We start from the raw sequence: 16,620 nt of genomic DNA, 5'->3' as shown, positions 1-16,620 counted from the left end.
GCTGGCTTCTGCCTTGAGATTATATGGATTTGAAGTTTGATTTTATGGCCTCTGTTGCTGTGAAGATAGGAAGATAACACCCTAGCAAAACACAGTTTTGAAAGTGCCGGACGGTCACGGTCATGTGGTAAGTTGGTTTTCAGAAAGAGTCATTCAGACAGATTGGGGTGGTGCTTTGTCCTTTGAAGTATCTAGATAGGAAATTAGTCCATATTTGGTGAGCTACATATTTAGATTCTCAAGAGTCAGGCCTTGGAGTTGCTCCTCGGTGAGATTAGGCAACAAAAGTAACTTAAGTTCAGGGAGGAAGAGGATAAATGTCTGAGAACTACAACTGGGACTCAGAAGATGGGTCGGGTGGAGGATGATCATGAGGATATGTTAGTTCTTGGTCTGAACCTCAAGAAAGTGGATGCTTTCTGCCAAGCCAGAAAAGTGAGTATTTTAAGTAGGGAAAAAGAGAAGAAAAGGAAAGAAAAGAAGAGAAGAGGAGAGGAGAGGAGAGGAGAGGAGAGGAGAGGAGAGGAGAGGAGAGGAGAGGAGAGGAAAGAAAAGAAAAGCTTTGGGGTTTTTGGAACATCAAATTTTCATTCATCTGACTGAGACACAGGCTAACAACAGTTGGGGTGATAGACTAGAAATGACAGGTCTGGAAGAGAGGAAGGGTCTCTACTCTCAGAGAAGCTGGGATTTGGGGCAATGATGACGCTGAGCCTGCACTTAGGACAGGTGAGGTAAGAGGCAGCTAGAAAGACATAGGGGAAGGGAGCCTGCAAACGACAGCGTTGGGAATTGCTTCTTGGATAGCTCAAAGGAAGGCAAAGGAGTGCCAGACTCTAGAGAAAACGGTGATGCTTTAATGTCGGTGACTGGAGAGACAGAGACACTGTGTGTGAAGGGAGTTCTGTGTCGGGGTCAGAGAGAGAATGAAGACAGGTGCTTCATCTGGAGGCTGCACTTGGCAGGAAAACAGGGGAAGCTCATGTCCTCCCCTTTACCGGGCAAGCCGTGGAGTCAACAGAGGGACAGTATGCTCAATGCTCAATGTAGGAGTCAACAAAGAAGAGAGGGACGAAACTCTGAGACAAAACAGGTGGCTAGAGCAGCTGGGGAAAACCAACATGGCGGCCCATGCTTCCCACCACAATCCCTGTCCCTGGGAGACAGAATTTACCAAGAGGAGTCAGAAGGCTTTTCCTGGAATGTCTTTCTTGAGAGAAGCTCAGGCTATCTGGGATTGTAAACTTCTCCACAGTCAAAGTCCCTGAGATGATAGCCTACCTCTTATACCCTTCCCATGTAGATCTCCAGACCTCTCTCTCTCTCTCTCTCTCTCTCTCTCTCTCTCTCTCTCTCTCTCTCTCACCAACTTTCCTTGGCTTGCTTCTCTACCATTTGTCCTTTTTTGCATAATTTAGCTGGACTGGCTTGATGAATGTGACATCATTGTTGACTTACACTGCCAGCAGGATTCAACACTATCTCCAACAAAGGGTTAACAATCTCTCTTTTTTTTTCCAATATTTATTTATTTGTTTGTTCATCTGTGCAGTGCTAGATCTCAAACCCATGACTCCCCGTAGGCTAGGCAAGTGCTTTTATTACTCATACTACAATTCTCAACATCTATTTATGTTAGATATTTACGGTCATTGCCAATTGTTGAGGGAACTTGTCTATGTCCTGATATCATGACCTTGAGTCTTTCCAAGCACAAAAAAAATGTATAGTTGCAGCATGATATCATTAGTATATTCTATTTCTTTCTCTGTACTGGCTCAAGTGCCACTTATAAATCTCTTGGTAACTGCCTAGGGTCCTAGGGCTGGAGGCTGGCCTCTCCTGGCATTTCGGTTAGAGTCACTTAATACCTGAGGTAGTTACTAATGTCTGGCGACAAAGGCTTCATTAGGCCTCCTGTGTCCTGGGACCCAAGGTGCGGACACAGTCAGAATACCTCACTACTCTGTCTTGTACTATGGTGGAGAGAAGCACTGAGAAGCAGGTGCATCTGCGGCACATCACCGGAAGTACAAGACCTCTGTCTACAACCAACGGCAGTATAGGCTCTGGACATGTGATTGCTTCAAAGCAAAGCTATTTTATGGTCCTAACTTTAAGATTAAAATAATACCTCTTTTGGGAGCTCTAGGGGGCTTGACTCAAATGTATCCTGCAAAGCTTTTCTTGTTAAATTACATTGTTTAGGAAGAAGCTCCCCTGGCATTAGTTTGTAAACTTGATCTCCACACACTTTGACTGGCAATCTACTTTATCTGCGAAACTGCGGTTTATAGCCATCTCAGTTTCCCTCGCCATAGCAGAAAGCACCGGACATTTCTGGCTCCACAGGTAGGGAGCAAAGGGGGCTGGAGTTCCTTCTAGGAATGCGGCTTCTAGTTGTGCTTCTGCTGTCCCTCAGTAGACAGCAACTCTCCCAGACTCCCCGCTGCCATTCATCCAGTGTCGTGCAGAAGCCCAGCTGCCGAGTCTGCCGGGAGGGGCTGCCAAGTGCCCTGCCTACTGGCTGCTTCCCGAGAGTCCCTGCCACTCCACATACAAACACATCCACACACGCTCTGCCTTGATCACACACCGCGTCACTCGATCATTCGAGCACATTCCTTCCTTCCGTCTTACTGTCTCAGCCCTAGACTTCTACAAACCCATGGAACATTTCTGGAAAGACGCTCTTGAACCAGCAGGGTAGGATCGGTTTTTGATTTCTCTCTCTCTGTAGCTTGAGCGGTTTGAGAAAGCAACTTACCTTTCTGCCTACTGTCTGTATCCTAGCCGGTGAAGGAGGCTGTGCTGTTTTTCTATTGGGGGGCGGGGGGGATCTGTGCGGCTCCTTTTTTCCGCTTTCTGGACTTGTAAGATTCTTTGTGCCATTTATATATAATTTGGCAGGCTCAGATTTTTAAAGAGCCTCATCTGAAGTGCTTGCTTTTGCATGTGTTTTTAAAAAAGGCATTTGAAAATTGAAAGTGTGATTTACGGAAACTATATCATCTGCGAAAAGAGTGCTCTAGAAAGTAATGGTTGCTGGCCATAGAGAGAAATATCTGCGATTCACCTAATGTATTTTTAACCCTTCCTTTGCTGTCACCCATACTTATGGATGCTACAGTCAACTTTGTCTTTAGATTTAAGTCAGCTTAGCTATGGTTTATCCAAAATTATCTGTTTTTCTAAGAATTAGACAGTGTGCTTAGTAGAAAATATTTTTAAAGTGTTACTATTAGTAACAGCAACCTTGACATTTGTATGTGTCAGGTACTCTTCCTGGGTATACGGACTAGCAATTAAAGTCATTATGTTAATAGTTATTTTAGGGGATATCAGGTTAGGGCATACGCAGTTAATCAAGAAAGTAAAAACTATCCAAGACTATCTAAGCTTGGTTTTTTTTTTTTTTTTTTTTGCAATAACAGGTGCATGTGTGCTCAATCAGAATTTAATTCAATACTGAATTAAAAACTTCTTTTAACCTCCTTGTCATTCAAATATTAGATTCTGTGTACCATACATCAAGTGAACCCAGACGGTCCATTTGTAGAATCCAAGAGCTGAAAGGTAGGAGAGCCTTTCAAAAGTTTCTGGTTAGACAGACAAGGTTGCCTGATTGCCAGAGCCTTAGTTAAGGACCCCGGGTGATATTTCTTGGGAAAAGGTCTTATTCCATGCTCGGGAACCTCAAGTTTTTGGTTTCATAACCTGTGGAAGGCAGGGACACCCAAGTGTGCCTAACCGAAGGTTTTTCCTGAATCATATCCACATGAGAATTTCTAAAGGAAGCAAATTTGGCACTGGGGTCCAACAAAAAACAGAAAAAGCCAGGCTGGGTGAATCTGCCATAGCTGTGCTGGAAGGGACCCCTTGGGGAGCAGTTTTTTTTTTTTTTTTCATATGAGGAAGCTGAAGGCTGGTAGTTTTCTCTTGACTCCGCATGCAGCTCTTCCTATACATGGTCCATCTCCGCTCACCTGGCCCTAGATGCCTTCTATTTGTGTCCGCTGATGCTAAATATAGCTGTCTGTGGCTGGCCGCATATGCAATCATACACCCCATCCTATTTGCCATATCTCAGTTACAGATACAGTTACTGTCCCTCCAGGGTCATTCTATGCACACACTGCGTACTTCCAGCCAGCAAGAAGACTGATTCAAACAGAAAGGGAGACAAACAGAGACAGATTGGAGCCTGGCACAGGCACGCAGGCAACACATCAGGAAAAAAAAAAAAAAAAAAAAAAAAAAGACAGACAGAAAGAAAAGAAAACCGCCTGTGGCTTAGTCTGCATTTGTTGCAAACCTCGTCTTCCCTGGGGTGGATGTGGGTTTAGGGGGCGCGGCTGCTGGAGATCCCTCTGGTGCCTTCACCCCCTGCAGCGAAATCCAGCAGCGAAAACCAGAAAAGTTAAGTTCAGGGAAGCTAGCGGTTCTTTGGGTGCGCGTGCGGGTGTGATGTTTCCAGCAGTGCCTGGAAGCTGCAGCCCCTGGTCAGCGGCTTCCAGCATGTTTGCGATGTTGGAGAGCAGGGGAGTAAAGTTGGAGAACCCGGGAGTGGCTGGGTGCGCTTGGTGGAGTTGGGCCACCTGGGTTCTGCAGGATAGCTCTGCTCCTGGGCAGGGGCAGGGGCAGGGGCAGGGGCAGGGGCAGGGGCAGGGGCAGGGGCAGGGGCAGGGGCAGGGGCAGGGGCAGGGGCAGGGGCAGGGGCAGGGGCAGGGGCAGGGGCAGGGGCAGGGGCAGGGGCAGGGGCAGGGGCAGGGGCAAGGGTAGGGGTAAGGGTAGGGCTAGGGGTAGGGGTAGGGGGTAGGGGTAGGGGTAGGGGTAGGGGTAGGGGTAGGGGTAGGGGTAGGGACAGGGCCAGCATTCGAGCCAAGGGAACCTGCGCTGCGCCTCGTCTAATCTCTGGCTCTACTCTTTTTTCAGGTGGCCCATCCGCTGCTGAGCCCTCTGCGTGCGCGGGGAGCCAATCTGTACCTCGCCGGCCGCCACTAACCATGACCATGACCCTTCACACCAAAGCCTCGGGAATGGCCTTGTTGCACCAGATCCAAGGGAACGAGCTGGAGCCCCTCAACCGCCCGCAGCTCAAGATGCCCATGGAGCGGGCCCTGGGCGAGGTGTACGTGGACAACAGCAAACCCGCCGTGTTTAACTACCCGGAGGGCGCCGCCTACGAGTTCAACGCCGCTGCCGCTGCTGCTGCCGCTGCCGCCGCCTCGGCGCCTGTCTATGGCCAGTCGGGCATCGCATACGGACCCGGGTCCGAGGCGGCTGCCTTCGGTGCCAACAGCCTGGGGGGTTTTCCCCAGCTCAGCAGCGTGTCGCCCAGCCCGCTGATGCTGTTGCATCCGCCGCCGCAGCTGTCGCCTTTCCTGCACCCGCATGGCCAGCAGGTGCCCTACTACCTGGAGAACGAGCCCAGCGCCTACGCCGTGCGCGACACCGGCCCTCCCGCCTTCTACAGGTACCCGCGCCACATCAGGCTGGCCTCTGTGTCCGGCCCGGTCCGGGGAGGGAGGGAGCGCACGAGGGGAGACATCTTGGGTCGTAGATCGCCCCCTCCCACCCTTCGGGGAAGTCCGGAAGGATTCTTTGCGGAGCCCGCCTTCTCTCTATTGGCAGCTTTAAAACAACAACAACAACACAACAACAATGTTCTCCGCCCATAGCTGTCTTGTGAGAGAGGCAGATCCAAAAGGCCCCGTGTTCCCTTACTACACAAGCATTGGAAAATAGTCCAAAGAAGTTATTTATGGGGAGGTCAACGCAAAGCTTGTAAGCCCCCGGTCCAGGTGGATTGTGCCACTAGCAAGGAACCCCTTTATTACCCTTTGTTACTTAAAAGCTGGAGGTGTTTGGGGCCAGTGGAGCTCAGGGGAGATTATTAGTCTTTTTTTTTTTTTTAATTGTTTCATTGTGTCGGGTTCAATGTTCTTTCTACTAGAGTTTTGGATTGGACTGGAAACACGCAAGGTATACAGGAGAAGATATGGTTTCAGGCAGAGATGCCTATGGATCTCTTTCCCTCGCTTCCCCATTCCCGGCTTCTGGATTAAGTTCCAGTTGCTCGGAAATGCTGGCATGGGAGCTGAATGGGTCTCAACAAGTTTGGATTTCTGGTTGAGTTGGAGTTCGAGCAGATTGCTGGCATATGACTTCTGACAGCTGGGGATTTATAGGTGTCCCATGTGTTTACAACATCCCACATTGAAACACCAGCACAGTAATTCCCCTACAGCTAAGTTTCATGCCTGGCCCAGCAGGCAGCAAATGCTCTGAAGTGGCACACGGGTTAGTTACATCCTGCCCCCCACCCCCGGGCACTGTGCAAGAAGCCAGGACAGTCCAGGACACAGGGGAATCCAGGACACAAAGACTCTTCGTGACCTAAGTGACAATTGTTTTGTGTCCTCAGTTTTTTGACACCCCCATTTCCTCTCATTTCTGCTTCTTTTCTCTAAGGTCCTGCAGAAGTCTTAAGTGGGTGGGTCTGAAAAACACCTGTTAAGAGTTTCCCAGGGGGCAGTAATACACAGGCCAGGTACAGAGTCTTTGGGTGGTCACAGGCTGCTGAATCAAAACTAGCCCACTGTAGGCTGGCTTTGGTCACTGGCTCAGTGTTCTCTTTCCAGATGTATTTATAGTATAAGAAATAGGACTAAGGTGCAGGTTGGCCCCAGAAGACACTGAAGGATGAAACCATGGTGTATCTCAGTTCACCTTTAACCCTCCCAGGAAAGTAAAGCGTCAGACAGCAAAGTGGGTACGGGCCCAGATTTCACATTCAAGATCAATAGTGAACGAAACTTAAAAAAATTTTTTTGGGGGGGGGTGGTTTCAAATAAATCTCACTTGCTTTAATTCAGGGTTAAGATGGAAGACACAAATAATTTATTCTCTTGATGCCAGCGCCTCCCCCCCCCCCCCGCAAAGTGGAGGAACGAAATATAGCGATTAAGGCTGATTCATAATTTAAAATTTTCTTACTGTTAAGGATGGTATTGGTAGAATGTGAATTCCATAACCTTATGATGAAGTTCCCAAAGTATTTTCTTTTCCATTTAATTTTCAGTTCTTTTTTTTTTTTTTTTTTTTTTTTTTTTTTTGCAAATTAATGCCAGTGCATTTCAATGGGGACTAATGAGGCTGCTCCTTGGCGGTTTATTTACTGCCTTGCTAATAATTACAAAGTGAACACGGGAAAATAAAAAGAGATCACATTTTATTCAATACCGCTTAGCATTTCTGCGACAAAGAATCACACCAGAATGTACCCCATCGTAAACTTTTACTCCAAATGATATTCAGCTAGTACTGTCCCCTTGTCCCCCCCCCAAAAAAAACCCCCACCAACAAAAAGGTATTCTTAAAAAAAATTACGCACAGGTGGAATTATGGGTGGAAAGTCAGCTTTAGAATGATTTTCTTATTTGGTTTCTTACTCAAGGCAGAAGGGAAGTATCTACGCCAGTGTTTCAAACGGATGTCCTATGGTAATTTTTTTCCACTTTCTTTTTCTTTTTTGACTAACCCTGGATTTAAAAAAGAAAAAAAAAAAACCAAATAATTGAACAGGCTCTTAAAAAAAAAAACAACAACAACAACAACTTTACTCTTCCTAAGTACTTCTCAATAGTTTGGGGGCTGAAAATTGAGTTTTAAAAAATTGCTTCTCACAATCCAGTAAATGATGAAGTCACTTTACCAAGTCCAAGTTTTAAAAAAAAATAGAACAAACCCTAAAGAATCATGTCTTAGAGTGCATACGTTTTCAGTCAGGGCAGGTTCCAACTTTCGGAGTCTATGGGTGCTAGATTGGGGAAACATTGTTTTACTGTGGGTCCAGGTCAAAGAAGTTTGGAAGACACAGGCCTAAAATATATTTAGGAGAAAAATAAAACATTTAGGTAAGTTGCCGTGGTTTCACTTATATAAACAAAAAAGCTAATTTGTCCATCTTCCTTTTTATTTTTTTTCCATATATGTTGGCTTGGTGTCTGTGGGCCAGCAAGACTAAGATTTCTGATTTCTGATGGTGGAATGGGGCTGCTTTGTGGATTCTTTCCCCGGACCATATCCCAGTGGGCCACAGGGATGGTCAGGGAATTTGGGTGAAGCTTCATTTTCTCAGCATCTACTTTTTTCATTGGCCACAATATGCGGCCATATTTAGGTATGAGGAGGTGTAGCAGGTAAAATAGCTCAGGGCATGTAATTAAGTGAGAAACATTGTCACCCGGAGGTAACTTGTTAAGGAGACATGATCTGTTCATAATCAGCAAGCTGTGGTTTTGTTGGCTGTGTCTTCCCAAGAATTTCATAGAAGTCATTTCATTGAGAATTCTTTACGTTTCAAGACAACTTTGAGGATTTTAAAGAAAGTTAAAGGTGAAATACATAGGTTCACCTTGGTTTTAAAAAAATTCAACATAGGTGTTTAATGCTGCCTGAATATTTTAAATTTAGTCAGTATGTCTGGGTGCTACGTTTCAAACCAAACCAAAGAAACAAGCCGTCCATATCAGCCAACCCCCTGATAATTTGGATCCCCATGTCTGTATAGCCTGGAGAACTACTTTGTCTGTGGGGATCACTGAAGACTTCCTTTCATCTTTGAGAAAGTCCAGTGATAGAGTTGAGGGACTGATGTTCAGCTTTCCTGTCATTCCTCCCATGCACTTGAATGGTCTGGACACCTCCTTTCTTTTGGCCTTTACATGTTTTAATCATTTAAATTGCTGATTACTACCTGCCATGTCAAATTGGTCTAAGAATTATGCAAGGAGCCACACATTGCTCGGGAGGGAGCATACACTTGGATGTGAGTGGCATCACGTCACTGTCACTGGGTCCCTTCTCTTTTGTCTCAATGTGGCTCGGACCCCCATAGAGAGAGCTCTCAGGGGTAATTGTCACTTATTCCAACCTTATGTCCTGCTCTGTTAACTTGGGTCCCAGTCCTCAATTTTCTTTTAATTTTAATTTTAATTTTAATTGTCTTTTTTTAATGTACACACACACACACATTCATAAAGTCGTGAAGTTCATAATTTGAGAAAATTTGGGTTGAAAACTTTTTTTTATATATACTTTAAAACATAAAAGGCAGGGGCAGTGGACTACAGGAAGAATGGTGATCAATATCAGCCTCCCGAGGATGGCAAGAACATAGGGCTTTCCACATGAGACTGTGCATGTAAAGGCAATATGTAAGCCACAGAAATATTACATGCTTTTAAATTACCCACAGCTGTCTGTGCATTTGTTTTTTCCTGTATGCCAAATCTACTGGTCATTGTAAAGAACATGTGTGTTAGAACATCCAAAGTCCAGCTGACCATGTGAAAAGTTTTACATGAGGAATTTCTCGGATTTGAATCATGTTTTTACCAACTCCGTATTACACACAATATGAACCCTCTTATATCTTCCCCTGTGATGCCAGCGTTTCTTTTAGCTTAAGTTTAGAAGGTTCAGCTCCCCCCCCCCCCCCCCCCCCCCCCGAACAGGGAGAAAGAAACAAATTAACTTTTCTTTGGAATGTTGAGTCTCAGTTCACTTTTTCAGGAAAGGAAGATACAGAATGGCTACTTTTGTTTAGAACCAAAATGCGTACTCCCAGGGAGATTCTAGATAAATTCAAAAGTACTGCTGTTTACCGACCATAGTGAAAGCATTTGAGGTTTCACCAAGAGGAGGCGGTGGCTCATCAAAGTTACTAACGAGTCTTATTTTATGGGTCCAGCTCTTGCAGTGAATTGATGGATAGTTTTGTTTTTCAAAAAGCTCCCTCTTCGTCCCGCCATCTCACTCCCGAGTCTTCAACTGAGGGTTAAGGGAGACACATTTATGGTATGCTTGATCTCAGAGTAAGGGGAAAATAGTTGCTATTTTCTGTGCCTGAAGAATATTATTAGGAATTCTAGAAATACATTTTCCTTAATCAATAGTGTTCAAAGTGATGCACGCTTATCTATATTTGATTAAAATGTGACAATTAGAAACATATGTGCTCGGTTCCCAACTGACAGAATTTTACGTAGTTTTATGAAGCAATTTCAAGTGAGTTGGTTTAAACAATAAGGTTGCTGTGATCATTTATAAGTGATGTGGTTAAGTGTGGTGGCAATCGGCCATGAGAGTGTGGAAGATGGTGGTGATGATGGTGATGGTGGTGATAATACTGACTGTGAGAGATGAAGACAATGATGGCAATGACAGTGACCACGATAGTTATAATATACATATGGGTATGGTGTTTTTCTGGATACAATGTAGCATCAGCAGATTTATTCTATACAGACATCAAAGTCTTCTAAAACATTTGATTTCTTTTATTTGGCTATGATTTAAGAGTCAGAAAATTCCAGTGATATTATCAATCAAATTGATACATTATAATTCTACTAAACAGGTGTGACTTCTATGTGGAAATGTCAAACTTACTCAAACCACAAACAAACGCAGGATTCCCATCCTTTACAATTTTTAGAGGGATACACGTTATTTGGAGTTTGTTTCCCAAACTTTCCTCCCCTGGATTCAATATGATCGTATGGGCATTCTACCCCACACCCCTGTAATTTTCTACTTTTTGGAGTAGAAAATGTGGAAGTTCACTTGGCGCTAGTCACGTTTGTCAGACAATGTTCAGGAATAGACATGTTAATGTGAGCCCTTAAGAGTCTCAGATTTATTGTCGATCTGGAGAGTGGAGAGGGGCTCTGGAGCACTCTCCTCTCCTTTGGAATACACACAGCTGTCCACCCTTGGCTTTCTCTTTGTGGCCATTCTAGTCCTCTCTTCAGCCTTCGTTCATTCTCCGATTCCAGAACGCCAGTATATTAGGGGGTCTCACCAGTGGACTGGGGGCGTCCTGCACTATTCAGCAGGCACCTTAGTTGTTGTTCTTTGTCTCTCTTACAGTTGTGTTTTTTTTTTTTTTTTAAAAAAAACCTTTCTAAGTCCACAAAAGCAAAAGGCAATTATTACTGATTAATTTCTCCCAACTAATAATGTCAATCATTAGGTTAAAAGCAGCTGTCTGTGCACTGCCCACTTCTCTACCCGACGATCATTTTCCTTTTTTAATTTCCAATTCTTTCTCACATTTTCTTGTTTCCTTTGTTCTATCTTCGAATTAATAAGTAAAAACTCTATACTCCTTTAGAAAACTCTTCCTGGCTCTTTCCTATCGAGGTCTCTTTTTATTTCGTTTCTTTTCTGTTTTGGTTCCATCTGTTTATACTCCCATTTCTCCGTCTCCTACCTTTCCTGGCTTCTTTCTTTATAGATCTGGTTCATCTGTTATTTTAACAACATTTGGAACAGGCCTTGAGACTCCTGTCTACCATAGGAAATCCGATAGTGTGAGGCTATGCCTTCATAACTCAGGAGGCCATTAACTAAATAGAGAGTTCTAAAGAGGATTCCCCGCCTGGGCTTTATGGATAGAAACTTGAAGGAAAAATAAGGAAGCAATTTCCACTTAGCAGAATGTCTTGGATAGTTCCTTTATCCCTCCATTTGGCTCCCCTGTTCTGATCTGAGAAGAACATGGAGGCCATATTTCACAGTAAAATACACTTTCGCATTTCCAGCCAGTCCTATGATGGCACTGCCTATAACAGCTGCGGAATCTTACTGACTCACGTTTCAAATTCAGTTTTTTTTCCCCCCTTTGGTCGGGGCACTATATATGGCATACAGATAACTAAAATGCACTTAGGGCCGTTGTCCTGAGGATTTCTAGAACCATGTGAATTTGTGCAAGGCATTTACGCTAATTTCCTACACCGTCAACAAAAAAGCACTCATTTTGAAAATAGTTTGAGTGTACCTATGATTCATTTTACTTATGTCGTGAAAGTATTTAAATGGTGCTTTGTAGAGGCTGTAAAACTTACTTAATGCTTTGTTGTCAGGAATATAATTGATTTTAATGATCTTTTATGGAGATGAATTTTTGTTTTGCAAGGTAGACTTTAGAGTATTTTTGCCAGGATATTTCCAACAATGTGGAGTAGGAGGATGCATTTCCTATTTTGATGACAAGACACAAGGTAGTTACATTCAGAAGGTGTTTTCTTCAGTTACTGAAAAGGGATGGGGGGGGGGGCTTGGGAAGCCTCTTTGGGTTCTAGCAAGCAGGATCTTTGAGCACTGAATGTTCTAAACAGACACCACACGTCATTCATGTCCATTTCCCTCTACCCTCACTGAGGCTGTGGATATGAGTGTGTTGAGAGGCTGTTGGGAGGATGTGGCTGGTGGTGGCTGGAAAGCCTAAGCTGCAATGTATGCTGGGAAAGGTCATGCAGGAAGGGCTTTTGTGATGTCTTTGGACTGACATGGAAAGTCTGTGGATCTCTCCCTCCCTGGAGAATGAGTATATCAAGAAAGACCCAGAGTGCAATCCACGCACATTCAGCCCATTCCACACACAGTCAGTTCTCATCATGGATTGAGTACTTGAAAACTCACTCATTCACTGAAATTGATCCAAAGCCCCCAAAGTCAACAGAGCTGAGGCTTTCCTGTTGTTTTGCTGATGTGTGCGAAGGGATAAAAACTCAAAGTCATCTGGTAAGTATTTTCTTTTCTAAGGTTGAACATGACATACTTTCTTTTTGCTTCATGCTATAACTGTGTCCTTTTGGGTGCCTATTGGTGGCAGAGTGTTGGCATTTTTGTCTGTTTTGTTTGTGATCTTTACTGTGTGCGATGCCCCTAGGCACAGTGCTGAAGTGCTAGCTAGTGTTTCTCAGTACCAAAGGATGCCAGAGATGAGCTGTGTTTAGGTATAGTCCATAATCTGGTTGAGTGAGTTCAATGTTAACGAGTCAAGAGTTTACAGTAAATGGAGCACTTTGAACAGAAACGCTCATAAAGCAAGGTGTTGTACTGATCAGTTGGTAAACTGTGACCATTGTCTCCCAGGGACCCACCCTGTTTTCCTCTCCAGGAGCAAGGATTTAGTATCCATTAACTATGCAGTCACAGTAACTTCATAGAAAGTAACTACCAGGAATAATTAAGGGCATGATGAAAACACGTGTTTGGGAGCCAGGCAGCCCATGTCTCTAGTCTGCCTTGACTCTTGTCTCGCTGGAATCTTTGGCAAGTCGCTTAATTGTGTGCCAAGGTATATTCACGTGTAAGATGCCAATCAGAATAGGAACTACATATTTCAGATCTTGTGAGGATTAAATGAATTTGTAGATACCTAGTGCTCGGGACATGAATTTGTAACATGCCAAACATGTACTAGCCTTTTGTTTATTTCCCCCCTCTTCTTCTCCTACTTTTTCTCTTCCCCAGATCCTGTTTTTCTTTCTTTCTTTTATCTTTTCAACAAGCTCTTACTATATAACCAAGGCTGTTTTTGAGTTCATGGACCCCCTGAATTCTGGAACCACCAACCCTAGCAGCCTTTGTTCCTTCTTTAAAAGGAAGTTGAGTGCTGTCCACTAAGGATGAAGAGAGGGGCTCTTGTTCTGCGTCCAGAGGGTTTGCCCTTTTGATTAATTTGCCTACAAGGAACCAAGTTTAATACTCTATTGTGATGGGGAGTTAAAGTTTTCCAACCAGAAGGAAGCAGGAAGCTAGTATTTCTTGAAATGCTTAGGATATGCCAGGTACTACCCTGGCAAAGAACAAAACAACTTGCAACCTCCAAATAAGTGAGAGTCATTCAGTCGATAAGGACGAGGGCAAGGCATTAATTCTGGTGCATTGAAGCAATCTTAGCAATGGAGGGGTGAGGCTGAGGCTGAGGCTGAGGCTGAGCTACTTGTGGGAGAAGCTGTCACATGCAAGGCAGGGAGGACAGACTTCTGTGACTTGGGACAAAGGGACACATGTAAGCAAGCATCCAGGGAGAATGGTTACCGAACCGTCTACATTATTAAGAACTTACTCAGACCTGAGCCTTATCTCAGAGGGTCTAACCATTGCTCTGAGGCTAAAGCTGAATAGGTAATTAAGGAAAATGAGAAACTGCTTTTTAGGGCTTTTCTGCTGGGTCGTCCACTGCTTTGAAATTTCCTTGGATGTCTCTGTGACTGCCCCCAACCACTCTCTGGTCATTTAATATTCACGGACTTTCTAGAACAGTTTTACATATGGAGATGGTAGAATGGTCCCTGGAGGACAAAAAATGACTGTGCAGTCCTTTTTATTTTTCCCCTTTGCAGAATGAAATGGAGGTGGGAAACTGCGGTTGATGTAGACACAAAGAAGACCGGGAAGGTGTGGACTTTTGCCATAGGCTATGGGATGAAATTAGGGCACTGATACAAGCTCACATGCATGTTAATTATCTTGCATGATCTGAATTTTGCTCCATGCTTAGATAGGTTAAGGTGATATAGGGTCTTGTATCTCCCACCAGTAGAGTTTTTTTTTTTTTTTTTTTTTTTTTTTTTTTTTTTTTCTTTTCATTTAGGCCTTTCAGAGAGTTACTGCAGCATCAAGCCATTTGACTGGCAGGTAGAACTGCTAGAACGGCAATTCTTAACCTGAGGGTTGGGACCCCTTTGGAGACGAATGACTCTTTCATAGGGGTTGAATATCATATATCGTGCATACCAGATGTTTACGTTTTGATCCATAATGGTAGCAAAATTACAGCTATGAAGTCTCAACAAAGTAAACTTTATAGGTGGAAGACACCACAGCATGACGATCTCAGCATTAGGAAAGTTGAGAACCGCTGTTCTAGGGCTTGCAACCGAATTCATATTGGTACAAGTGGTTGGCTGCAGAACAAAATCTAGTTGCACATTTGGAAAATTCCTGATTTCAAAGCCTCGAAGATGCTTTTTATTGTTGTTTTTAAATAAAAAAAAATCACTTCTTTGTAATGAACTCACAGATAAAATGATCACACAGCTAGACCAATAGATTACGGTTGTTTCTCAAGCAGCCACTTTGACACTCCCAAACTCTACTCATGTCCGTGACCTTCTGCACAGTGGGCTGGTCCGCTCTGAAGCCACGGAGCTCCGGTTAGGGCTTTACCCTTTCACTACCAATGACATTTTTATGTACTTGTCTGCAACAAAGGAAAAAAATTCTGACTCAGTTAAAACTAGAAAAATAATGAGCTTCATATCCCCCTTCACAAGTCTTTTTACCTACATTCCACCCTCCCTCAGCACCTTAGTCTTGCACTTTGTCTGCTAAGGCATCTTTCTTGGTCTCTCTCCTCAATGTTGTAATGCACCCACACTTATAAGTCTTTAATCTACAGGAGGAGACTCGCCTTTGTCCTTCTGTCATGAAATATTTGAACAGTTAACAATGCACTTGGAATGTATGATATTCTTGGTGTCTCTCCCCTTTCTAATTTTGATTTTGTTTTAAACGACTAATTTGTCAAAAGGGTAGGGACGCTAAGGGCCTGGATCTTGGCACTTTAGTCTTGCACTCTGTCTGCTAAGGCATCTTTCTGTATTGCCCAGTCCTCAAGCCTGCTCCCTGCTCCCTTCTCAGCCATGATGTCATGAAGCAAGACTTTGTAATCTTAGAAATATGTATGCACGCTCCTTGGGTGTCTTCTCTAGTGTCCACGTTTCTTTTTCACTATGCAGTATTTCTTTATTTTTTTTAAAATTCATTTTTGTGAAATTCATGTAATGTATTTGATCATATTTACCTTACACCAACCCCTCTCAGATTCACCCACCATGGATATCCCCTCCCAACTTCACATTCTTGTTTTTCTTAAATAGCCCTTTAGCCCCAATTTGTACTGCCCATATACTCATGGGTGTGGATCCATCCATAGGAATGTGGTTGACCTACCTACCAGGAGCTGTGTCCTTAAAGAAAACCAATTCTTCTCCCCCTCCACCCCCCCCCCGGGATCCACCAGCTGTTAATAGCTAGATGCAGGGACTTGGGAGTCCCTTTCTTCTCCATGCTGGGATGTTGACTGTCTTGTCCCATGCAGGTCTTCTGTGGGTAATTATCACTGCTATGAGCCCATCAGTGCAGTAGTCCGGTCATATCCTGAAGATATGTTTTGGTCTGCTCCTCCCAGATCTCTAGTTCCTAAAACCGTTCTGTCGCCTCTTCTATGATGGTCACTGAGCCTTGGAGGGAAGGATCCATTTGTGGCTGAGCACTCCATGGACATGTGTTTTCTGTAATTTGGTGTTGTTTCTGTGCTAAGCGTTATCTACCTCACAAAGAAATGTCTCCGGTGAAGTCAAAGGACAGCTGACCTGTGGGTAGAGAGATAGGGATTTAGAGGACACTTTGTCACTATGTCCACTTGGTAGAATGATAGTAGTAGGTTCGCTCCTAGGGCCAATGCTCCCTGGCCATGGGTCCCTGGCCTGTAAAGTGCCAGGCGTGTTTGTTGTTTTGTGGAGTAGGCCTTAGATACACCCAGACAGCAGTTGGTTGTCTTTGTAACATCTGTGCCACTGTTACACCTATGGGCATAGCCTGCCATTTGGTTGTTATTGTACTTCAGGGGGGAGGGGGGCTCATGGTGGATAATGACTATATTTCTTGGCTATCTGGATCTAGACCTCAGATATTAAGGGGCTTTACCTGCTCTCCAGCCTAGGACTCCCCGGCTATTGTCTCTGGTGCTTA

At 44.2% G+C, this 16,620-nt stretch overlaps 1 protein-coding gene across 9 annotated transcripts in view; it reads left to right on the top strand.

The window, feature by feature from the left end:
- The window catches only part of Esr1 (estrogen receptor 1), a 371,567-nt gene that overhangs the window by 115,677 nt on the left and 239,270 nt on the right, over window positions 1-16,620 (top strand). For 5 of the 9 annotated variants that reach the window (XM_076926762.1, XM_076926756.1, XM_076926757.1 and 2 more), the window contains one exon: window positions 4,936-5,476. The exons of 1 other annotated variant lie outside the window; for it this stretch is intronic. In XM_076926762.1, coding sequence (XP_076782877.1) covers window positions 5,007-5,476 — 470 coding nt within the window. In that variant the 5' untranslated portion in view covers window positions 4,936-5,006. Of the gene's footprint in view, window positions 1-414; window positions 436-2,554; window positions 2,707-3,434; window positions 3,577-4,935; window positions 5,477-16,620 lie in introns of those variants that run through there. 3 more of the 9 variants (XM_076926759.1, XM_076926761.1, XM_076926758.1) reach the window with 3 other exon arrangements.

This window comes from Arvicanthis niloticus, chromosome 28, assembly GCF_011762505.2.
Source record: "Arvicanthis niloticus isolate mArvNil1 chromosome 28, mArvNil1.pat.X, whole genome shotgun sequence".
In the NCBI taxonomy this organism is placed as follows: Eukaryota; Metazoa; Chordata; class Mammalia; order Rodentia; family Muridae; genus Arvicanthis; species Arvicanthis niloticus.
The sequence above is the reverse complement of the archived record's forward strand: the minus strand, read 5'-3'. Positions and strand labels throughout refer to the sequence as shown.